The sequence below is a fragment of the Trachypithecus francoisi genome, unplaced genomic scaffold (assembly GCF_009764315.1).
Source record: "Trachypithecus francoisi isolate TF-2019V2 unplaced genomic scaffold, Tfra_2.0 Lachesis_group15, whole genome shotgun sequence".
Lineage (NCBI taxonomy): Eukaryota > Metazoa > Chordata > Mammalia > Primates > Cercopithecidae > Trachypithecus > Trachypithecus francoisi.
Window position 1 is genome coordinate 30,491,433 of NW_022681460.1, and position 25,057 is coordinate 30,516,489.

Consider the following 25,057-nt stretch of genomic DNA (forward strand, 5'->3'; position numbering starts at 1 on the left):
ACCTAGTGGATCCTGCACCGGGGCTGCAGGCAGAGCTGCCCGCCAGTCCCGAGCCGCGCCTGCACTCCTCAGCCCTTGGGCGGTGGATGGGACCCTGCGCCACGGAACAGCGGGTGTTACCTGTCCTCGGGCCACACAGGAGCCCACCGTGGAGTGGGGGCTCCAACATGGCGGGCTGCAGGTCCGGAGCCCTATCCCACGGGGAGGCGGCTGAGGCCTGGTGAGAATTCGAGCGTGGTGCACGCGGGCCATCAGTGCTGGGGTATCCTGCGCAACCTCCGCAGCTGCTGGCCCAGGTGCTAAGCCCCTCACTGTCTTAGGCTGGGGGCGCCGGCCGGCCGCTCCCTGTGCGGGGCCGCCAAGCCCGTGCCCGCGCCTGCGGGAACTTGCGCTGACCCGCCAGCGCCAGGCGCAGCCTTGGTTCCCTCCAGGGCCTCTCCCTCCACACCTCTCCTCAAGCAGAGGGAGGCGGCTCCGGCCTCAGCCAGCCCAGAGAGGGGCTCACACAGTGCGTGGCGGGCTGAAAGGCTCCTCAAGCGCCACCAAAGTGGATGCCAGGTCGAGGAGGCACCAAGAGTGAGGGCTGCTAGCACGTTGTCACTTCTGTTATAGCCTTACAACTTCAAATAAATATGTACAGAGCAGTTTCTAATCATTCTGTGAGGAGCAACATATACTGATCTTTGCAAGTTACAAAAAGTTTTGATTTTAATCTTGAAAATTCATTTGAAGCACATGTGGTTCATTTTGAAGTCCTAGTTTTATGCATTTCACAGAAAAGGGAAACATAAATTTCTCATGGCTTCTCCGTTCAGCTTTACAACACCCCTGCTGTGTGGTGCCAGTCAGTGCTTGGCGAAAAATGATTTTTGCTTTTTAAATGACATACCAGTGTTACAGACAGTTGAGTGCTTATAAGTGTTCTGCTCCTTTCTACGACTTGAAATAGTGCAAAGCACCAAAGAAAGAAATCTTACAGTAGAATGAAAATGACAGCAAGATATGGGCATCCTAAAGCAGAAGTAAAAGAAATTGCTTCCTTGTTTCACTGTTTATTTTCTGTATAAAATCAGTACCCCATTTTACCTTTTGTCACTAATTTATATGGAGAAAAATATACCCAAAGGCTATTTTATTGGTGGAAATATTTAAAAAGGAAAGAAACATTAGCCCTATCTTCATATTCCTCTATTGACTTAGGTAAATAAGTTATCTAGGCCAGTCATGGTGTCTCATGCTTGTAATCCCAGCACTTTGGGAGGCTAAGGCGGGAGGATCACCTGAGGTCAGCAGTTTGAGACCAGCCTGGTCAACATGGCGAAACCCTGTCTCTACTTAAAAAGGAATACAGAAATTAGCCAGTCATGGTGGTACACGTCTGTAATCCCAGCTACTCAGGAAGCTGAGGCACAAGAATCGCTTGGACCCAGAAGGTGGAGGTTGTGATGAGCTGAGATTCTGCCACTGCACTACAACCTGGGCGACAGGGTGAAACTGTGTTTCAGAAAGAAGAAGAAGAAGGAGGAGAAGGAAGAGAGGGAGAAAGAAGGAGGAGGAGGAGAGGAAGAAGTTATCCTTTTAAAGATACATTTTAACATCAAAGTTAATAAACAATTTCAAGCACAGTATATTCATGTAATTTTATATTAATGTTAACAGTTACTTAAAATAGTATCTGATTTTAATTATGTATACCTTTCAAAAATTAGTAGTAGCAGTGAACAAGTCAAAAGATGCTCAATTTGGTCCAAAATTTGAGAAACATTCATCAAAATGTGATATTTTAAAACTGTGAAATTATTTTTAAAGTTGATAAGTCACAGTTTTATTAAGGGTTTCTGGAAAAATCAGCTCTCTTAATATAGGTTGGTGCAACATTTTGGAAGGGCAATTTGGCCATCTAACAATTAAAATCACACCTTGCAACTGGGAGAGGTGGCTCACACCTATAAACCCAGCACACTGGGAGACCAAGGAGGGAAGATCCTTGAGCACAGGAGTTCAGACCAGTCTGGGCAACATAGTGAGACCCTGCCTCTACAAAAAAATAAACAAAATTAGCCAGGTATGGTGACACACATCTGTAGTCCAGCTACTCAGGAGACTGAGGTGGAAGATTGCTTGAGCCTGGCAGATCCAGGCTGTAGTGAGCTGTGATCATGATATTGCACTCCAGCCTGGGTGACAGAGCAGGACCTTGCTCAAAAAAAAAAAAAAAAAAAAAAAAAAAAATTACACACTGCTCTTGATCTAACAACTCCTCTTTAGGGAATTTGTTCCATGGATATAATCACATATGTGCACAAGGAAGGTCACTGCATCTACATCCTTTTTAATAGTTAAAAAAAAATGAAATTAACCTAATTGTTCACCAATAAAATAATTAAATTATCTTGCGTTATACTGTGGAATACTACACAGCCATTAGAAAGAATACTGACATGAAAAGATTTCTTTCTTTTTTTTTTTGAGACGGAGTCTGGCTCTGTCGCCCAGGCTGGAGTGCAGTGGCCAGATCTCAGCTCACTGCAAGCTCCGCCTCCCGGGTTTACGCCATTCTCCTGCCTCAGCCACCGGGTAGCTGGGACTACAGGCGCCCGCCACCGCGCCTGGCTAGTTTTTTGTATTTTTTTAGTAGAGAAGAGGTTTCACCATGTTAGCCAGGATGGTCTCGATCTCCTGACTTCATGATCCGCCCATCTCGGCCTCCCAAAGTGCTGGGATTACAGGCTTGAGCCACCGCGCCCGGCCGAAAAGATTTCTAAATTAACTATTAAGGGAAAAAAGAAAGGTGAAGAGCTGCCCAAAGGGGAGGTATGAGCTGATTTGTTTCAGAAAGTGAGAAGCTGATATAACCATAAATGTTTATATATGAAGAAAAAAATTATTAAAGGACAAGCAAGCAACTGTTAATATTCCTGAGTGTAGTGAATGGGATGGAACTAGAGGTCAGAAATGGAGGAAGAAAATCTTTACTTTTTATTTTATGTCTTCCTTTGCTGCTTGAAATTTTTACCACAAATAGAGATTATGTTTATAATTTAAAAAGTAATAGCACCTGATTCTCAATCATAGAGACTATTGAAACCATGGACATTTGAAACTCACAGATGAAAATTTTAAATGGCTCTCTTCCCTCTCCATTTACCCTTACATGTATAAAACGAAAAATGCCTTTTGTCATAGCAGATAAATACAGGAAAAGTTTTGAACTGTCTTCCTTCTATCCCTGCATACCTCTTCTGATACAGCTGTTAATAAGTAATTATCCTCAGCAAGTAATCTTGCTACAGAATGCACAAGGAAGGGATTGGAAAATGCACATTTGTTGAAAACACAACCACTATGTGCCAGGCATTGAACTAGGGTTTAGGGTCCAAATGATTCACAAAACAAATGCTTGGGATAATTAGGATGATGTGAAAAAATTATGAAGAGTTAGCTCTAATTGTTTTAAAGTTGTGTATGCCCATTGCTGGATGGAGCCAGAAGGAAGCTATTCAGGCATTTTTTATGAAGTTGGTGAAAGAGACATAAGTTGAAGGAAAAAAAGAGAAGACAGAATTAGACAACCACAGGTCTAGAACTGTATAATCTGAAGGGCCCTGGAGTGATAGTTAGAAATGCAGGTTTCCAATGCTCAACCTCAGTCTACTGAATAAGACTTTCTAGAGGTGTGTCCTGAGAATCTGCATTGAAGTCAAATTGTCTAAGTACACTTTATAAGACTAAGTTTGAGAAACTCTGCTCTAAGGTTATTTCCACTCTGAAGAATAAGACCTATCTGGAGATACTCTCCTTGTGTTTATTTTCTCCTTAGATTTCTAGGAAGGTGTTAGGGCCCATATTAGGGAGTGAGCTAGATGTTAGGGAAAAAACTCAATCTGTGCTTTTTAAAATTTTGCCATCTCTCTTACATTTTGTCACAATATAGATTTTTAAAATCATCTCAAAGGATTCTAAATTTCCATCCAATTGGTTCCTTAACATGATTATTTTCTCAGTAGCTTCATCATGAGTTTTTCCCTTAAGTTTGTGAAAGAGAAAGCTAGAGACCATGTATTTGCAGTTCATCTGTTATCATGTAATAACTGAGCATACATCTTGTCTTCTTTTGATTTTACTTGTGTTATAACTTTGATTATAGATAATTTTGTTGATAAATCACAGGTCTCCTAAAATATTTGAAAGACCATTATGAATAAGGTCCTAAAGTTTAGAAGGCATCTGATCTTTCTGTAGAGTCTAGAATATTTTAGATAATAATGAGGTTAAGTATAAATCAATATATGACTGCCAAGTATAAACAGAATTGAATCTAGTTCAATGTGCATTTATCAATTACTTATTATACTGCAATTAGCCAAAGGGTATTAGAGGAGGTAAGCTGGTTATAAGATACAGTTCTACCCTCAAAGGGCTTACAGGATGATGAACAAGGCTCATCCATAGACTAACTTTAATAAAAGGCAAAATGACAGATTCCAAATAAAAATGCAGTAAGTAGTAAATCTAAACAATAGGAACTTTGGAGAGTGACTATTTGTGGTAACCTAAGGAAAAGCAGAACAAATAAGTCAAATCTACTCTGTTTAGAGGTGTTGCATCCAGATTTTACTCCACCAGAGCACACCAAGCACACCAGAGAAGACTTCACAGAGGAGCCTGGTTACAGAGAAATTCACAAGGATGAGGATTTGATGAGAGGAACAATGAGTAAGACAATATTTTTGTAAGGCTGGGGGCAGCGGCTCACGCCTGTAATCCCAGCACTTTGGGAGGCCGAGTGGGGTGGATTACCTGAGTTCAAGAGTTTCAGGCCAGCCTGATCAACATGGTGAAACCCGATCTCTACTAAAAATACAAAAATTAGCCCAGCTTGGTGGTGGGCACCTGTAGTCCCAGTTACTCGGGAGGCTGGGGCAGGAGAATTGCTTGAACCTGGGAGGCAGAGATTGCAGTGAGCCGAGATGGAGCCACTGCACTCCAGCCTGGGTGACAGAGCAAGACTCCGTCTCAAAAAAAAAAAAAGAAAAAGAAAGAATATTTTTGTAAAGATGTGATAATGTGATAGAGGGTAAGCACTTGGTGGGAACAACAATTCTGGCCTGATACATGAGTAGAATACTACTCAAAATGATATTATTTACATTATTATTATTGTTGTTATATTGAAGAACGTACCTATAAGAATCACAGAAACCAGCAAAACTAAGAAGGTGATGTCCTAAAATGGGAAGAGACCTGGGAATTTCCAAGTTTGTCACATCTGCACAGTATTATTTCTTTAAAAAGCCAAATGCCACAAAAGTTGTATCCTCTAATTTTTTAAATAACCTTGAATTTCTGATGAGGTAAATGAGACACAGTGATTAAAATTTAGAAATATAGGAAAAGAAAGGCACTTTAAAATATTTCTCTTTGAATCTTCGGAGAAATGCTGTGAACCAACTCCAGTATTCTCTACAGAAACAGGCTGGGCATGGTGGCTCATGCCTGTAATCCCAACACTTTGGGAGGCCGAGGCAGGCTGATCATTTGAGGTCAGGAGTTTGAAACTAGCCTGGTCAACATGGTGAAACCCTGTCTCTACTAAAAATACAAAAATTAGCCTGGTATGATGGTGGGTGCCTGTAATCCCAGCTACTTGGGAGGCTGAGGCAGGAGAATCGCTTGAGCCTGGGAGACAGAAGTTGCAGTGAGCAGAGATCAGGCCACTGCACTCCAGCCTAGGGAGACAGAGTGAGACTCCATCTCAAAGAAGAAAAAAAAAAGAAAAAAAATGTATACCACATTTATGCTTCCAAGATTTTATTTTGCTTTATTTCACAATTATTTTCATCTTGGTTAAATTAGAAGTTAGGATAATTGAGGCTCTATTAAAAGCATTTTCTTTAAATGTTATTCTCCTTATTTGCATTTAGCTTTTCCTCAAATGGAAAGGAAAAGACACTCAAATAGACAATTTTTTAAAATCCTTCCTTATTTAATTAACTGTTCATATAAATATATATAAATATATATGCTATCCTTTTTTGTTTTCTGGGAAAAACTCAAGGGCTACAACTAATTCTCTTAAATGTGAGTCCCATGTTTTCTCTGCTTTTGGAATCTCTTCAACACGTGGCACAGCACCTGCCTTAATGTTTTTAACATTATATTGACTCCTTTTGCTGTTCCTCTGGAAGAAAATGTCTTCCATGGAAAAGTGTGGTGTCTAACCTATCCCAATAGCGCTTTAACCCATGCTCTTTCTCTTTGCATCTGTGGGCACAGCACTGGTTCCCAGACTCTGGGGATGGGGGTTGGGGGTTTCTACTGGACCAAACCAAGGATAGACTCCGTCCCCCACTTCTGAGATCCAGAGGCTGCTTGTCTGTGGCTGGGCTGCCCAGACCTTTGGAAGAGAGTAGGTTGATGGAGCCTCCTGGAAATCAGGCAGCAGTGCCCGTGCCACGGCCTCTGCAGCACAGACTCCAGCATCCCCGGGGTGGGTTTCCGGAGCCCTGCGCCCCGCCGCGCCCTGGAAAGGCTCCAAAATCTCCCGGCCCGGAGGCCCCACGCGGCCTCTGCTCACAAGCGGGGAGTCGCAGCCACGCTACAGCTGGCTTGATCCTCAGTGCTGGGTAGAAAAATCGCGGCGGCAAACGCCGGGCCTGCAGCTGCTGGGTGTCGGCGTTGCTGGCTCGCGGGCGGCGGCGGCTCCCGGACAACAGAGGACGCGAGCAACCCGCGCAGCGCCCAGCAGGGCCTTGGCAGGGTGCAGAGGCGCAGGCTGGGTTAGCGAAGCAGAGCGGACCGATCCGGTGCCCTCCGTGGCCCCAGGCCTGCGGACCTTCTCTGTTCTCCGGCCCAGGGCGAGAGCGGGGGAAGGGACAAACAGCACCCCGATAGTGGCGCGCGGTCTCCGCCATCCCCGGGCCTCACGCTTTCACCTCGCGTGCTGGGGCGAGGGCGGGGCTGCGTGGTGTACTGGGTTGGGGGTAGGAAGGACCTGCCAGGCCTTAGCCCTGACCTATCGGTCATCCGCTAACGCCGCGCTTCCTGCATCCCTGGCTTGGACCCTAGGCTCTGCGCCGCTTGTCTGTAGCAGACACAACCCAGCTCCCTTACTGTTCTCAGGCCCTGCTATTTCAAGAATTCCAGAAAAAGAGTGCACCGGCGTGTGCGGGCCGGTGCTGCCCGGAAAACCCGTGAAGCAGGCACGCACGGCCCGGATGCAAGCACATCTGTCCCCTCCCCCAAAGGTCTCCCCAGCTTTATTGATCGCGTGGGTGGGGGGTAGGGATCTAAATTTGTCTCCCAGATTTTCTCTGAAATCGAGTCTCTTGGGAGTGAAGGTCCATATGATTATACCACGTCCATAGCAGTCGCGTTGTGTTCAAAATGGGCATGGGTGCTCGCGGCGCGGATACTGAGTTCCCCAGAGACGCGGAGTCTTTTGCCCCAGGGGCTTATTCTTGTTTTCTCAATGGAACAGGTCTTCGAATTTCCCCAGGAACATCTCAGTAAGTAGGGGTGTGCGTGTTTGTGTGTGTCAGTGTGTGTGTGTGTGTGTAAATGGTTCCTATGAGCTGACAGTTTGGTATTTAAAGAACAAATGGACATAGGCACAGAAGTCATGCCTTTTCCATGGATAAGATTGAGATTTCTGAGATTTCCAAGACAAGGTTGACCTGTCACGGGATAGTATTTTCAATCCTTCTCATTTAATAAAAAAAAAAAGCCTGCACTTCTGTAGATTTTTGTTGGACATTCTTGTTAGTATCTTAGATTACTATGATGTTCTAAGTTGAATATAGGCATGAATTTTCATAATAGAACACTTGTTATATCGTATGTATTCCCATTGCAGGTCATTTTCCCACAAAACTGTAAGCTTCTTCAAGGCAGGAAGACCTTTTATTCGCCTCTGACTTGTCCCAAACCAAGTAGTGCCTGCAAATATCAAGTACCCAATAAATGAGTGTTAATGACACCACTCACCCCCAATCCTTTCATTTCCTGTAGGCTCTAAATATTTCTGTGTGTGCAAAGGAGTAGCAATGGAGGAATGTGGAGACAGGGTTCACAGATACCAAATAAAAGTAAAAGACATGGCCATCAATGCTGATGGATATTTACCAGATAGTAATGGTGCTCAGAATCAGTTTGCTAATCAAGTCTCCTTAGTTTTAGGGTTGTTATGTGGAAGAGGTAGGAATGACCTACATTATCAGGCAATTCTCTTAAAAATCAATATCTGGATATATATCTCTCCCACCCCTCAACCACCATTTTTTCTTCCTTTCTATAGATTAGGTGTGGTGCAAACCATTATACTTGCAGTGGAAATGAGCTTGCTAACCTGTGACACCTTACCAGTCCTTGGATTTACTGGTACATTTGGCTAATCTCGTATTTCCCTTTTTACATTTTTCACTGGAATCCTAAGATAACAAACTGGTGAAACCTGGTTTAGGCATCTAAAATACTTAACTTGGGAAAGTGAGCTGCAAATATTAAAAATCATTAGCTGCCTTAATTGTTGCTTTTTCAACTCAGTGATACTATTATATCCTGCCTCCTCAGCCTTTGAATGTACTTCCTAGTCTCTTCCATGAGTAAACATTTGAAGATTAAACATTTGAAGATTCTACCTTGTTAATATGTAATATTAACTGATACTGTTTTTCATAAGGGGTTTAGCTGTGCCTGGTCACCTTATATAATGCTGCTTTAAAAACATCACCATCACTGATGGGTTATAAAACATTTATTCTGGACAACATAGTATGTAGAACACTTTCCACTAATTACTAGAAATCTCTTGAAGAGGACACTGCCCACAATGGGAATTATTTTTTAGATGCTTGTACTAGAAAAATATACTTCACTCAGAGTAAATGATAAGACTGGGTGCTTCATCAATATCATTGTTTCTAAATTTCTGTAGACCATTCAGTTGTGACAGGTCTAATGCTCTAACGGTAATAAAATATTAGTTTTTTTAAGAACTTTAGGATTAAGCTCTTGGATTTTTGTAGCACTTCTTCTACTCTTTTGTTCAAGTGCCAAGTATTAATTCCTTTCAGCTTGTAAGTAAAATGTGGTTCAGAATGCTACCTGTATTTGTAGCATTAGGAAAAAATGCTGTAGATATTTATAATAATTCTCCACAACATTGGTTTATTTTAGCATCAATTTCCTCTCCTCCGTTATGATTTTTAATGGAGTCCTTATCGTTGTTTTTTTTCTTGACCTACTTTCAATAGCTTTCATATATAGCCTGTTTTCATTGTTGGTGATTTCTGTAGAGTCTAGTAGAGTCTAAATCACGGTGAAACAGAGTAGTTAGTTATCACTTATTCTAGAAATGTTTTCATGGTTTAAAAATCATCTGGTCTGTTCATATTCTGACTTCTTTTAAACTATGCTTTTCATGAATTTGCTCCATTCTCCAGACTGAGGATTGAACCTCATTCTGCTCTGACCCAATTGTTCTTTTCCTTTGTTGCCTCCACCCCCTAGAGAATGTGTTTCCAGGGGACAGGCGTTCTTGGGGCTGAAGAGGAGGAGAGTCAAGTGAGACGAGATCTGGTACCTCACGCACTAGATCCCTCCTCTCCGGCCTGGTGAGAAGTCAGAGACAATTTTGACAGTTCATAGTCCTGCCTCGGCTCTCACGCTTGCGGTCCATGGGCGGGTTTTACCTTCTCTCTCTTCCTCTGCTTCTGGCCTGCTTACAGGCCAACAGCAAATGCAGCCATTGCCCGAGGCCACTCAGAACTCTCCCTGTGCCATCCTCTTGGGGAACAGGAGGATATGCCCGTAGAAGACTTCGGGGACTGGGGAAAGCCACGCCGGGATCGGGACGCCGGAGAGGGTCGCCCCTCCCTAGGCTTTTTCCCGTCGCGGCGCCCACGTGACCGAGAGCTGGCCTTCACCAGCCCGCCCCTTTCGGCCGCTACTGCCCACTTCCCGCTCGGGGTAAGTAACCGCGGTTTTCCGCACCGCCCCAACCCCGCCCTTCTCCTTTCCCCTTGCCTTCACCTCCCTCGGGCTCTCTCGCGCCTCTCTCCCCACCCCCCTATCTTCCCCATCGGGCCCTTTGTACGTGCTCGGCGGCGTGCAAGCGCGCCTGGCACGTGACCCCGCCGAACGTGGCATTGTGTTATCACGTGACCCAGGTGCGTACGCGACGGAGCGGGGTGTGAAGATGGCGGACGAAGAGGCCGAGCAGGAGAGGTTGAGTCGCGGCGAAGGCGGCTGCGTCGCGGAGCTGCAGCGCCTGGGCGAGCAGCTCCAGGAGCTGGAGCGACAGCTGCGGGAGAGCCGGGTACCGGCCGTGGAAGCGGCCACCGACTACTGTCAGCAGCTGTGCCAGGTGAGGGCGCCCGGTGGTCCCCTCCCCCTTTACCCAGCTAGAAGGGGAAGAGGGCGAGCGAGCGCCAGGCGGCCGAGAGGTGGTCGCGGCTTCCTTGGCATCATCGGCGCCTCCGCCCGGGTGGGAGCGGTAGTAGAAGGAAGGCGCCTTTGTGTGGCTGCAGTTGTGGCGGTTGTTGTCGTCTGCAGCTCCTGGCTGGGGGAAGGGAGTTGTGGTCAAGGCGGAAAATCCCCCCTCCCCTTTCCTTCCCTGAACTCGGGACTGCGCGGTCCCCGCGGCTGAGGAAATGTAGACGGTGCGGATTGGAGAGAGTAGGAGGAGAATGGAGGCCAGGTTCTCTTCCTCCTCCTCTTATTGTGCACTGGGGATTACCGCGCCTCCCGCCTCTGCGCCTCTGCTTCCCACTCCGACGGGCCTCCGCCCCCACTGGTTTGATTCCTTTGCCTTCCCCTGCTTTCATCCGTCCCGCCCCCAGCCCCGGCCCTGTCCTGGCTGTCTCCGGGCCTTTGTTGTTCGAATTTCGCCTTAGGACTGAAGGGGCCTTTGTTGATGTTCGGAGGAGCAGTCCCCGCCGACCCCTTCTAGTTGAGCTAGATGTTCGGGAGGGGGTGCTTGGCGGAGGTTGTCCCCTCCTGCCCATACTTGCTTGCTTGGTGCACCGCTTCCATGGTAAAGCTTGATCTCCTTAGTGTGGAGGAGCTGTCCCTGTACATCTGTCTCAGATTGAATGGCCCTTTGGGGCGGCTTTTCCAGAGTCCGTTTCTCATTTGCTTTCACCCTTCGAGGAGTATGATTTCCACTATCCTTTCTCTACCGATCACCCCTTCACCCCTGTTTCTTGGAGTTCTCCCTGATTGGCTTCCTGATGAAGTGGGAGACGACAGGTTCATGTGGATCTGTGCTTTGGGTAGTTTCAAATCTTTTCTTTGCTTGCCCAAGGACGCTTCTCACCAGTGACTGCATTCTAATCAGAATTTGGAATGTTAATAACACTGTTTACTAGTGATGAAAATAATTTCATCCTTGATGAAAATCGGAGAGTTTGGGACTACATTTGGACTTCATTACGAGCCTTACACTTAGGTTTGAAATTTCAAGGTAGTGTTGTTGGCTCTGGTGAAGACTTTGATTGGATTGTCTTGAGGAGGAAAAAGAAGACACAATTTACACAGGTCATATTTAGAGTTAACTTGTGAATGTATCTTTACAGAGAATTCGTTTTGGAAAAATATTGATCTTAACGTAGAACAATGGTTGACCATTTTAGCTGAGTAGATTACATTTTCACTTATTTTTTAGCCTCCAAATATTGAAATCTTTCCTTTATAATGTCGGGGATACGTGATCGTATACAAAAGAATCTCCGCCGCTGTATGCACTTTATTGTCACAAATTATTTGATGGCTGTTCATAATCTTAAAAACAAAAATTGTGAGATCAACTGGTGACTTGTCTAGGAGGATGTGCAATGTGAAAGCTCCCTACTTAGGTAAATAGGTCTGGTGAATACCTGTGGCAAAATTAGAGGCTCATTCCTTTGAATTCTCATATTAAAAAATTGTTGAAATTTCTCAGTTTCTCTACCTTGCAGTACCCACTCATTCTTAATTGATCTTTAAAGATTTATTTTAGAGAGAAAAAAATTTCTCTAAGATCCCCATAATAGGAAGTATTTCGTTAGTAAGTCGAGTCAGTTTTTATATAATAATCAGTGAGAACTATTAAAGTCTAGCTTTGCTGAAAGACATTTTTTCCCTAATAGTGTCCACTGATAGTTTTAAGGCTAATTACTGTAAATTCTCTTTTGTCAGCAGTATTTTTAAGCAGGATTAATAATTCTGTGAAAATAGAATCTCATGCAAGCTAGACCCCCCCCCTTTTTGTGGGTGTGTGACGTTGTGAAGTTATCACTTAAAGATTATTTATTTATTTTTGAGAGACGGAGTCTTGCACTGTCACCCGGGCTGGAGTGCAGTGGTGCGATCTCAGCTCACTGCAACCTCCGTCTCCCGGGTTCAAGGGATTATCCTGCCTCAGCTTCCCAAGTAGCTGGGACTACAGGTGTGCGCTACCATGCCCAGCTAATTTTTGTATTTTTCTTAGAGATGGGGTTTAGGGTTTCCCTATATGTTGGCCAGGCTGGTCTTGAACTCCTGACCTCAAGTGATCCACCTGCCTCCATCTCCGAAAGTGCTGGGATTTCAGGTGTGAGCCACCTCGCCCCGCCAGACTTAAAAGAGTTTTTAAATGAGTGAAACAGCATTTTAAATATCAGAATGAAAATAATGTCCTACATTAGTTTCATTAAATGATTAGTCTTACCACATAAATTGTTATTGATGCTACTGACAAAAAACATCAAACAGTAATGAAACAAATGCTGGATTTGTGGATTTCAAAAATTATAAAATATTTCATACACTGTAATCTCAGAATAATTTAAGTACACTTAAAAGCAATCTCCATTTGAAACGATACAGAGTGTGTCTGATTTCCTCTGGAACATTTTCTGGGGTGGGGTTTTTTGTTTTGTTTTTCAGGTAACCTATTTATGTTAGTGATCTTTTTTTTTTTTTTTTTTTTTTTTTTTGAGGCAGAGTCTCGCTCTGTCGCCCGGACTGGAGTGCAGTGGCCAGATCTCAGCTCACTGCAAGCTCCGCCTCCCGGGTTTACGCCATTCTCCTGCCTCAGCCTCCCGAGTAGCTGGGACTACAGGCGCCGGCCACCTCGCCCGGCTAGTTTTTGTATTTGTCAAATGGAGGTAACTTGAAACCATTGTTTTATTTATGTTTATTTACAGGGTTGGAGGTGGCTCACGCCTTGAATCCCAGCAGTTTGGGAGGCCAAGTTGGGCGGATTGCTTGAGGCTGGGCAACATGATGTGGCCCCTTCTCTACAAAAAATACAGAAAACAAAACAAAACAACCAGGCTCCGTGGCGAGTGCCTGTAGTCCCAGCTACTCGGGAGGCTGAGGTGGGAGGATCATTTGAACCAGGGAGGCAGAGGTTGCAGTGTGCAGAGATGGTGCACTGTGCACCTCCAGCCCAGGTGACAGAGCAAGATTCTGGCTCAGAAAAATAAAAAATAAAAATAAAATTGTATCTTAGCAATTACTACCTAGCATTTTGATATGAAGTTGAGTGAAGCAATGTTTAACAATTGTAGAATTTATTGGCACAATCTAAATATAGTGCCAGGGATACTAGGAGCTAGAAATTATCTGTTAGTTTCTAACCTTGAGATTATTATTTAACTTTTTCTATTTAAGCTTTTCCTGTAAAACTGGGATAGTCACATGCTTCAAGAAGGCAAAGATGAATAAACATTTGTCAAAGTTAATGGGCTTCAGAATTAATATTCTGCCAGTGTTGATGCTTAGTGCTTGTGTAACTCTTATTTTTGCATTTACTTTAAAAAATGAATTAGTTTACTGTCTATGTAATGTTTATGAACAAAAGTTAAGTTTCTGGAGAATGTGGTGAAACCCACAGAAATAGGAGTTGCTTATTATAGAGTTTTATTTTTGAGTGAGGTAGGAGATTAATAGATTTTTTGAATTCTGAGTAGAATAGAAATGAAAGGCATTAAATGTTTTTCTTAACAGTGTTGTTTTGCTCTTTCTGGAAATAAGCCCCCCCCCTTTGCTTATTTAAATGAGAATTTGCTTAAAGCTTAAGTGGGAGGAGGGAAGAGTAAGTGGAGGATGGGCATGGTAGAGTGCCTGTCATAAATCTTAAATTTTCCTTATTTTATTTTATTTTTTTTTTGAGAAATGGGGTCTTGCTACATTGCCCAGGTATAATCACAACCTCAAACTCTTAGGCTCAAGTGATCTTCCTGTCTCAGCCTTCTTTTTTTTTTTTTTAGTTAGAGTTTAACTCTGTCACCCAGGCTGGTGTACAGTGGCGCAATTTCGGCTCACCACAACCTCCGCCTCCAATTCTCCTGCCTCAGCCTCCCGAGTAGCTGGGATTACAGGCATGTGCCACCATGCCCAACTAATTTTGTATTTTTACTAGAGACAGGGTTTCTCCTTGTTGGTCAGGCTGGTTCCGCCCCCCTCAGCCTCCCAAAGTGCTGGGATTACAGACATGAACCACCATGCCCGGCCCTTTCTCAGCCTTCTAAGTAGCTGAGACCTCATACACCACCACGCCCAGCTCTTAAATTTCCTTGTATCTTTTCAAAGTTAGCTTTAATATGGGCAATATAACCAACTCATTTTCTTAAAGTTGACTTAGAATAAGTTTATAGAATAACCAGAAGTAATTTGCATTTACTTGTTTTAGGATTATTACTGTATTTATTATATAAAAAATTGGTTATAATTGGAACTTTTTGGACTAGTTAATTGTATTAGACTGGGCCAGTAGTCAGTCATTCAACATTTCTGTTGAACATCTACTGTATACAGGCTAGGCAAGCATGATCATGGTCACTGGCTTCAAAGAGTTTGTAGTCTCTGGAGGAAGGTAGACAGAAAATCGTAAACTGTGATTTATATATTTTATTGCAGAGATGAGTACAGTAAAGAGGAAGGTTATTTGGGAGTTTTAAAAGAAGCATTCCAACAGAGGAGTTGTTCTAAAGAGATTTTAAAATAATGGTTGGAAAAATTGGCCATTGTAATAGTTGATTTGTTGGATTATGATATTTACTGACAGCACCATATACTGGACTGACTGGTTGGTTGTAACTGTTGTTGACCATTGATCAGTAGTGATCTGGTGGCTGACAGTTGTTTTAAAGGATTGAATTGCAGTCGTGTGTGTATGTGTATACATACACACACACATACATGTGTGTGTATACGTATGTGCAAGGACCTAGGTGGTTTAGATGTTACAGAGGATATAAGATACAAGAGACTCTAATAAAAAAAAAATGTGTGTGTGGGTGTGTGTGTATATACATATGTACAATGTGTGTGTATACATATATACGATGTGTGTGTATATATACATATATATGAAGTGTGTGTATATATATAAAATTTTCTTAGTTCATATAAGCAGTGCTTCTCAACTGGGCATAGTACTTTCCCTACCTCCAGTTCTCTCTTCAAGGGCACTTAGAAATATGTGGGATCAGGCTTTTGGATGTTGCTATGACTCGGGATGTGGTACTGGCATTTGGTGCCCATGACCCTGAATGCTAAATTTTCTGAAGTGATCAGGACAGTCCCAACAAATGGAAACATAATTCCTCTGTCTAAATACCTGCAGTGCCCTTTTCAGAAACATTGAACAGAAAGAAAAATAATATATTTAGAAGTTTTTTTTTTTTAGTCCTTATACTCTATTCATATTGAGATAGTTAAACTCCAGAAATATGGTTAATTTGGAACAGGTTCAGGTAAATGATATTCAACTATATTTAAGTATAATTTGTACTGACCATGAGAGGTCAAGAAGCTTTCTACTTTCTTAGCAGAAATTACAAGCAATTACTTAAACAGTTAGTAAAACAACTCTTACTAGGTTAAAGAAGGTAGCAACTTCAGCATAATTATCCTGATTAAAGCAAAGATTTGACATTTTGGTGTAACAAATTCCCTACTTTTAAGAAAGCATTTATATGCAAGGACCTAGATTTAGATGTTACAGGAAATAAAAGATATGGGCGACTAGTGGGATATAAGTTAGTAAGATATTATTTAAATATCACTTCAAAATGACAGCTGAAAAGATGTCAAAAGGCAGTGTATTAACTAACAAATTCATTTTGCTTTATTTTTAATTTTTTTTTTTTCTGAGACAGAGTCTCCACTCTATCACCCAGGCAGGAGTGCAGTGACACAGTCACGGCTCACTGCATCCTTAACCAACTGGGCTTAAGTGATCCTCCTGCCTCAGCGTGCCGGGTAGCTGGGACTACAGGTGCACGTCAACATGCCTGACTGACTTTAACATTTTTTGTGGAGACAAGATCTCCCTACATTGCCCAGGTTGATCTCAAACTCCTGGGCTCAAGCAGTCCTCCCACCTTGGTCTCCCAAAGTGCTGGGACTGTAGGCACGAGCCTCTGCACCCAGCCTGATTTTGCTTTTTTGTTGTTTGTTTTGTTTTGTTTTGTTTTAAATTGAAAATGTACTAATTGAAATGGTTTTTAAAAATTCACCCTGAGAAAGGGCATACAATGAAAACTTGATCTTTTTCCCATTCTAGAGTTCTGGTCTCATTTCCATGAAGACAAATCCCCTAATAGTTTCCAGAACTAGTTTGCTCTTTTTAAGAAAATGAAGATAACTACACTGCATCTTGCTTTCCCTCCCCCTAGAGGCATCTTCTAGCTCATTCCATAGCTGCTCATGTAAGTTTATGGCTTTCTGTTGTATAGTGTATAGTAATTCTAGTCTATGACTGTGTCTGATTAATCAGTTCATTATCAGTGGATATTTGGGAGAGTAAGTTAATTTTATGTATAGTAACTTAAAGAGTTCAAAGTAGGTAGTAAGCACTTCAGGCTGGGGTATCAGGGAAGGCTTTACCAAGGAGGTACTATTTGAGCTAGTCTTCATTACCTTTATTAGCCATTAGTGGTGCCTGATTGGTATAAGAAATAAAAACCAAATTAACACTGTTAGAGCTACAGAATGTGTAAGTTACATATTTAGACATTTCTTTGTATATTTTATGTCTCATCAGTTTGATACAAGTTGATTCTTCTGTTTATATACATGTTTTGCTTAGCTTTAATTATAACTGCAAGATCTTTGAAGCCAAGCATTTTCCTTAAAAATTAGACTCTTCTTTTTGACTATTAGAGGCTATCTTAATTTGTAGGACACTTCAAATCAGAAGAAAAGATAGCTTGCTTGTTAATTAGTGATAATTACTTCAGGTATTGAGGGAGCAATAAGTCATTTAAAGTTTTAGAAGTTTAGATAATGCTCAGGGGAAATAATGTTTTAAATGTTCATAATTAGTATGATTGCATGTTAGAGATAATAAATTCTACTTTGCAGAATATGCTTATATCAATTTTAGCAAAGGGGAAAACTTTACTAAGCTTTGCTTGTCCCCTTCTTATCCTTTTTGGTCCTAAATTAAAATGAGGGAAGAGAACATTCATTCTGCAGATGTACTTCATAACATATAATAACCTGCCAAACAGGATTTTCATAGGTTTTTATCTGTAAAACTGCTGCTGTACTTATTTGCTTGAGATTCTGTCAAAGATGAGAGGTTACATTATTTTTCCCAACTCCTACAGATAAATTCAGTTTATAAAATTAACCAATCAATGTGAGTATCCTCTTATAGTTGTAAAATGGAAAGTTTGCTTTCATTAATATGTTTGTCAGCATACACTGCAACTTTTAACAATGTATTGTTTTCCAGGAGAGCCTCTTGATTCATTGTTTTTCTGTTGGCATTGGCAGTTGCACAATGTATCTCAAAAGAAAAATGTTACCTTTTCCCCTTTGACTTACATTTTAAAAAGAAAGATTAAAGGTCTCTAAGTAAATATGTTCAGCTAAGAAGATTTGTTAAAATTCAGTTACATACATAAGGCCTGGCACAGTGGCTCATGCCTGTAATCCCAGCACTTTGGGAGCCGAGGTGGGTGGATCATGAGGTCAGGAGATCTAGACCATCCTGGCTAACACGGTGAAACCCCATCTCTACTAAAAATACAAAAAATTAGCCGGATGTGGTGGTGGGCACCTGTAGTACCAGCTACTCTGGAGGCTGAGGCAGGAGAATGGTGTGAACCTGGGAGGCAGAGCTTGCAGTGAGCCTAGGTCATGCCAGTGCACTCCAGCCTGGGCGACAGATCGAGACTCTGCCTTAAAAAAAAAAAAAAAACCCACACATACATTTCAGTTATATGTATCTTTTCTTGATTTATTCTAATCAGATGTTTAAATTACTCTTATGTGGGAACACTAAGGTAGCTATGGAGAATTATGGAGTGGACCTCTACCCTAAAGAGCTTACAAAATCAACAGTGTGTATTAATTGTTAAGTGACAGTATTAGATAGTAAGGCATCTAGCGGTGTAATAAGTATGGATTAAGAGAAGTAGAGCATCTTGAAATTATTGTAGCCAAAAATTGAGCAGGAAAGGAAAACACTATTTACATTGGATCTTGAAGGATTTTGGATAACCAAAGAGAAGTGGGAGGGTTGAGAATAACAGCTCAGATAAATGGACCAACTATTCAAACTGGCATTTTTGGAGAAAAATGTCAAGTGATAGAATTGAAAGGATAGATTAAAACCAGACTAAGAGTTTAGGATGCCAAGCCAAGAAGTTTTGATAAATCTTGTAAGTGTAGATTTATGGTTACATGGCCTAAAGACTCATCCTTCTGTGTTTGAGGCATTGAAATAAAAGTTAAATTCAGAATGTTACAACCCTTCTTTCCCCCACCCCGCCCCCCCAAGTATCCTGTTTCAGTTGCTGCCATGTTACAGACTATCCAAAAACTTATTGCCTTTAAAAGAACAGCCATTTTTATTACTGTTCACAAGTCAGTGGGTCGGCTGAGTGGTTCTGCTGTCAGCTCTCAGGTTATCTGGCGCTGAATGGTCCCAGATGGTTTCATTCATATGTCTGGTGGTTGTCAGACAGGCTGGTCTAAAGGCTTCCCTTGGGCTAGCTTATTTCTCTATTCTTAGCCTTCTCTAGTAAGGTAGCCTGGATTTCTTTACATGGCATCAAGAGAGTAAGTTCTTTTCCACACATGCTTTACTTTGTATGCCCCTCCTGGTGTCATATTTATACTGATGTCCCGTTGGCTACTGCCAATTAAGTGGTCAAACTCAGCCTCTTTGTGGGAAGGGCACCACACATGCTATGGGTACAGGGAGATGTGATTCTTTAGGGACCGTTTCTGTAACACTCTACCACATGTCCCATTTCCCTTTATTCCCTACTGCAGTGTGAGGCACTTTTATAGGACAAATTTAATTTTTTACTCTCAATTGCTATTGCCTCTGCTTTCTTTCTTGTCACTCATTTTCTCTAACCACATCTGTGTCCATCTGATTGGCAAAAGTCATTCCCATTCCTGCTTTCTGATCTCAGTCTCTAAATAGAAGAGAGGCATCCTCACCCCATCACTGAGACTTTAGAAGATTTGTGGAATGACCTCTTTTTTTTTTTGATACGGAGTCTCACTCTGTCGCCCAGGCTGGAGTGCAATGGGGTGATCTCGACTCACTGCAACCTCCGCCTCCCAGGTTCAAGTGATTCTTTTGCCTCCACCTCCCAAGTAGCTGGGACTACAGGCATGTGCCACCATGCCCGTCTAATTTTTTTTTTTTTTTTTGGTATTACTAGAGATGGGGTTTCACCATGTTAGCCAGGCTGGTCTCGATCTCCTGACCTTGATCCGCCTCCCAAAGTGCTGGGATTACAGGCGTGAGCCACCTTGCGTGGCTAGAATGACCTCTTTATTTACCATGGTTCTTTACCTTGATATTAAACCTGGTCTGAATTTGTTGTGTTGCATTATCTCTACCTTGTATAGTCTGATAATGACATCCTAGTTCTTGTCCCAGTGAACTTGCTTTTAACATTCCTTTCAGTTTGTGAAATTCTCCAAAGTCCTGCTTTTGTCTTTCTCAGTGGCAGACTACGTCTTGTAACAGTGTTTCTCAAATTTCAGTTTGCAGAAATCAAAGAGAGTAAGTCTGTAGATCTCAGAGTTACAAGTTATTCACCTCAGCTTATCCAGGTTCAGCATTCCAGATCTGAAATGGTAAACACTCTGGTCCCAAGCATTTTCAGATTAGGCATACTCAACCTGGAGTAAGATGTAACTTTATTTTACTTCACCATTTAGTTGTCACACTGAAACAAAATGACCACAAAACAATACTTATCCTTACTATGTGTGACACATTCTGTTTTTACTTATTTTAAAATGTTGCTCTTGATTTTATAATCCACCAATAGGTCATAACCCACAGTTTGAAAAATACTCTTTTAGAGGGTCAGTGGCATTCAATTCAGTAGTAAGTAAAAAAGTAGGCAGTCCCTATGTTTAAGCTAGTCTTTTAGTCTAGTTGGCCCCGAACATTCTTTTATTTAGAAGCATCAAAATTAAAATACAGTTTTACATTTCTTTTCTTTTCTTTTCTTTTTTTTTTTTTTGAGGTAGAGTTTCTCTCTTGTCTCCCAGGCTGGAGTGCAATGGCATGATCTCAGCTCACTGCAACCTCTGCCTCCCTGTTTAAGCGATTCTCCTGCCTCAGCTTCCCGAGTAGCTGGGACTACAGGCAGGCATCACCAAGTCCGGCTAGTTTTTGTATTTTTAGTAGAGACGGGGTTTTGCCATGTTGCCCAGGCTGGTCTCAAACTGCTGACCTCAGGTGATCTGCCTGCCTTGGCCTCCCAAACTGTTGGGATTACAGGCATGAGCCCCGTCACCTGGCCAGTTTTACATTTCTTAAAGTGAATGCTAGAAACCCAACATTATGTTCACAGAACCCAATTTGAGAAATACTGATGCGTAGGAAAAAACCTACATTTAAGCATGAACCCAGTGCTCTCCCTCCTCCATTGTTTACTGTTTTCAGCATTACTTCTTATTATTCTACAGGAACTTTCTGCTCCAAGTTTATTAATTCCTCCCAAGCATACCTGTTCATTTTACTGCCTTTGTGACTGCTTAGATAACTTCGCAATGTTACAATAGTGGAAAGTCAAATGGCTTTGAGTTCAACTATGAGCTCCCCCACAATCTGGGAGAAATATTCAGCTCCGTAAGTCATGCTTTCTTTGAAAAAATAAGGCTGAGGTAAGGGATGATAAATGCCTACCCATAGAGGGTAGGAGACACTGGTGAAGGCTCCCAGCAGTGTCTGGCATAAGGAAGACATCATAAACAAGTAGTTTTTGAGTCATTCTCAACTCTACTTGTACCTTAAAGCCCAGGATGATTACGTGTTTTCCGAGTATACCCTTCTCTGGTCTGTCTGCACTTGCTCTGAGAGTTACTTCTGACTTCTGTCATTGACTATGTTATGTTGCTTGTATAGCATGGATTTTTCAGTATGATTTAACTTTATTTTCAATGTTTGAAAATTTGTTCAAACTTTTTCAGTTTTGGTTAGGAAAATATACATGAGTCATAAATATGTGTGCATTTGTTGCCTTTTGTTTCTTTGTTGCGAGCTCTATGTCCTCAGTAGATTTTGGATTCCTTCATTGGACATACAATGCTTTGATGTAGTAAGTTCTCCGTAAGTATTTCTTTGAGATTTTTTCTCAGAGCTTTACTTCTCCTCAAATATTAACACTTTTGAGTTTTGATTTGCCCAAGGTGCCAGAGTTAGGATATGGTTAGAGTCCAGGTTCAAATTAAATATATTTTGCTGCCTGTGTCTCCTGTGTTCTTTTGTTAAAAGAGTTACTTGACTCTTCCTGAAGTAGGTTATACTGTTTTATTGTAGTAGTGTTAAAAAACTACTTTAACAGTAAAAATACTACTATTTATTTCCATAAACTAGGAAATGAACTGCAGGAAGAATCGTTTATTTATTCCATTAGCAGCTACTTGGTGCTTAATTTGTGGCAGACACTGTACTATTGGTATAGGAAAAATTTGCTGTCACTTTAGCAAAAAACTTGCAAAAGTTAAAGTTCTGAAGTCAATCCTGAAATCTTTTTTCCTTCAGTACTTTTCATTTTCAGTCAAAGTAAAACTGACTCTTGAATCTTCTGTTTTAGGCCGGGCGCAGTGGCTCATGCCTGTAATCCCAGCACTTTGGGAGGATGAGATGGGTGGATCACCTCAGGTCAGGAGTTTTAGACCAGCCTGACCAACACGGTGTAATCCTGTCTCTACTAAAAATACACAAATTAGCTGGGCTTGGTGACACATGCCTGTAATCCCAGCTACTTGGGAGGCTGAGCCGGGAGAATCGCTTGAACTAGGGAGGCGGTGGTTGCAGTGAGCCAAGATCGCACCATTGCATTCCTGTCTGGTCAACAAGAGTGAAGTGAAACGCCATCTCAGAAACAAAAAACAAAAAACTTCTGTTTTAAGGACAACCTTGCTGTTTGTACATTTAGTTTTCCTGTAATACTTTTGAGATTATGAGATTGAGGAGAGCTATGTTTGTTAGATATATTTTGCTGCTCTTTATGTGGTTGAGAATAATTTGAACTAAGATTGTGTAGGAATTCTTGGCTGATTCAGAAAATGCCACCTAACTGGCATTCAAAGTTAAAGCAAATGTGATTATCCAGAGTGTAGTCCTTTCTTTACCTGTAAAGGCAGAACCAAAAGGACTCTTAGTGAAGCTTCTCCATTGTCTTGGACTGAAGGCACCTATCCTCACTCAGACTGTCATTGTCCAAAATCAGTAACGTTGTTTTACTTACAAGTTAGGAAATTCAATTACCTAATTTCCATAATCTGCAAATGGGTGGAACCTTGGAGTTAGAGGCAAGACCAACCAGGTTGAAGAGAAAGGGAATCAGTATTCAGAACAGGCACTGTTAGATGCTTTACTAACGATGAATTGTTTAATCTGAAGGCCTATGAGATCATAGGATTCAAGAACCATTTAGTTTGTTTTAGTGTCCAAGTTAATTTAAATTGCCTCCTACGACCTCACCATTACTACTATATAATACTTGCTCAGTATGACCCAGTGTCATCAAAAATTATTAAGTGAGTATTTAGGAAGACTGAGGCATAGGGTTAAATGGCTAAAACTAAGCAGTGCTGTAAAAAATAAAATTTCAAATACCTGGAAAATGTCTTCATGTGGAACATTTGGCATCCTTATCGATGCCTGATATAGGAGGTGATATTATATATTAGCTTCATAATAGTTTTTTTGTTTTTTTTTTTTTTAGGTAGAGTTTTGCTCTTGTCACCTAGGCTGGAGTGCAGTGGCACGATCTCAGCTCACTGCAACCTCTGCCTCCTGGGTTCAAGTGATTCTCCTTCCTCAGCCTCCCGAGTAACTGGGATTACAGGCACGCACCACCATGCCTGGCTAATTTTTCTATTTTTATTAGAGACGGGGTTTCACTATGTTGGCCAGGGTGGTCCCGAACTCCTGACCTCAGGTGATCCGCCCATCTCAGCCTCCCAGATTGCTGGGATTACAGGTGTCAGCCACCGTGCCCGGCTGATAACAAGTTTTATATTTAGAAAGAGGTAATTAAGTTTAAAGATAGTACAGTAAGTCCTCGGTATTCATAGATGATTGGCTCCAGGACCCCCCTTGGATTCCAAAATCCCCAGATGCTCAAGTCCCTTAAATGAAATGGCATAGTATTTGCATATAGCCTAGCATATCCTCCCAAATGCTTTCTCTGTAGATGTATGTATGTAAATAGTTGTTACACGGTTTTGGTTTTTTATTTGTATTTTTATTGTTGTATTGTTACTTTTTATTGCTTTTTTTTTAATTTTTATTTTTTTGAGACAAAATCTTGCTCTGTCGCCCAGGCTGCAGTGCAGTGGCACTATCTCGGTTCACTGCAGCCTCCACCTCCCGGGTTCAAGTGATTCTCGTGACTCAGCCTGCCAAGTAGCTGCAGTTACAGGCGTGCCACCATGCCCGGCTAATTTTTGTATTTTTGGTAAAGACGGGGTTTCACCACGTTGGCCAGGCCAGTCTCGAACTCCTGACCTGAAGTGATCCGCTCACCTCAGCCTCCCAAATTGCTGGGATTGCAAGTGTAAGCCACTGCGCCCGGCCTGCTTTTTTTTTTTTTTTTTTTTAATGTATTTTCCAACAAGGATTGTTGAATCCGTGGGTATGGAACCCACGGATACTGAGGGCCCCCTGTAATGAACAGTTGGCTCGGCTCCTCATTGCAGACAGTGTTATACAGATATCAGAAAACTATTTGATATGAATAATCTAAATTAAGTCTAGCACTAATTTTGATTTACCAAAGTTAATTGAAGTAGTTATTCGTGATGTTGAGAATATTATTTCCAGTAAATAGGAATGATTATGCTACTTTTAAAAGATGAGCCATTAGCATTTAGTTGTTTTTTGTTTGTTTGTTTGTTTGTTTGTTTTGAGACAGGGTCTCACTGTCACCCAGGCTGGAATGCAGTGACGCCATCAGATCTCACTTCAGTGTCCACCTCCCGGGCTCAAGCGATCCTCCCACCTCAGCCCTCTTGGATAGCTGGGACTACAAATGTGCGCTACCATGCCCCGCTAATTTTTAGTATTTTTAGTGGAGACAGCGTTTTGCCATGTTGCCCAGGTTTGTCTTGATCTCCTGGGCTCAAGCAATTTGCCCATCTCAGACTCCCAGAGTGCTGGGATTACAGGCGTGAGCCACCGTGCCCAGGCTAGAATTTGTATATACTCAAAATAGTTTACATTTTGCGTTTTTCTATATGAACATGTGCATGTATTGCTGATCTTTCCCTACTTTTTGCAAATCTGATAGATTTCACTGTATATAAAACTTAAAACATCACTATACGTTAACTCAAAAAGCATTAACATTATATTATGAAATAATACATATTTTTATTTTTTAAAAAACAACTTCTACAAGATTATTATATTATTTTAAAAGACTAAGACATAAAAGACTGAGACTTAAGTAGTTTGAATCTGGTGATTTATTCCATGACTTAACCTATTCATATTTGTATAATCTTATTTTAAACCTTGGTTTGGGATTTTTTTTAATTGCCTCCCTAAAATAGGATAGTGCACGTTGCATAAAATGACATTGTCAATAAA

General features: G+C 41.8%; 1 protein-coding gene across 2 annotated transcripts in view; it reads left to right on the forward strand.

The window, feature by feature from the left end:
- Window positions 1-6,993: 6,993 nt before the first annotated feature.
- Window positions 6,994-25,057, forward strand: part of ZNF292 (zinc finger protein 292) — a 109,406-nt gene continuing 91,342 nt past the window's right edge. The window contains exons 1-3 of one of the 2 annotated variants that reach the window (XM_033234542.1): window positions 6,994-7,508; window positions 9,799-9,969; window positions 10,170-10,366. In XM_033234542.1, the coding sequence (XP_033090433.1) occupies window positions 10,199-10,366 (168 nt within the window). In that variant the 5' untranslated portion in view covers window positions 6,994-7,508; window positions 9,799-9,969; window positions 10,170-10,198. Of the gene's footprint in view, window positions 7,509-9,466; window positions 9,970-10,169; window positions 10,367-25,057 lie in introns of those variants that run through there. The other variant, XM_033234541.1, reaches the window with a different exon arrangement.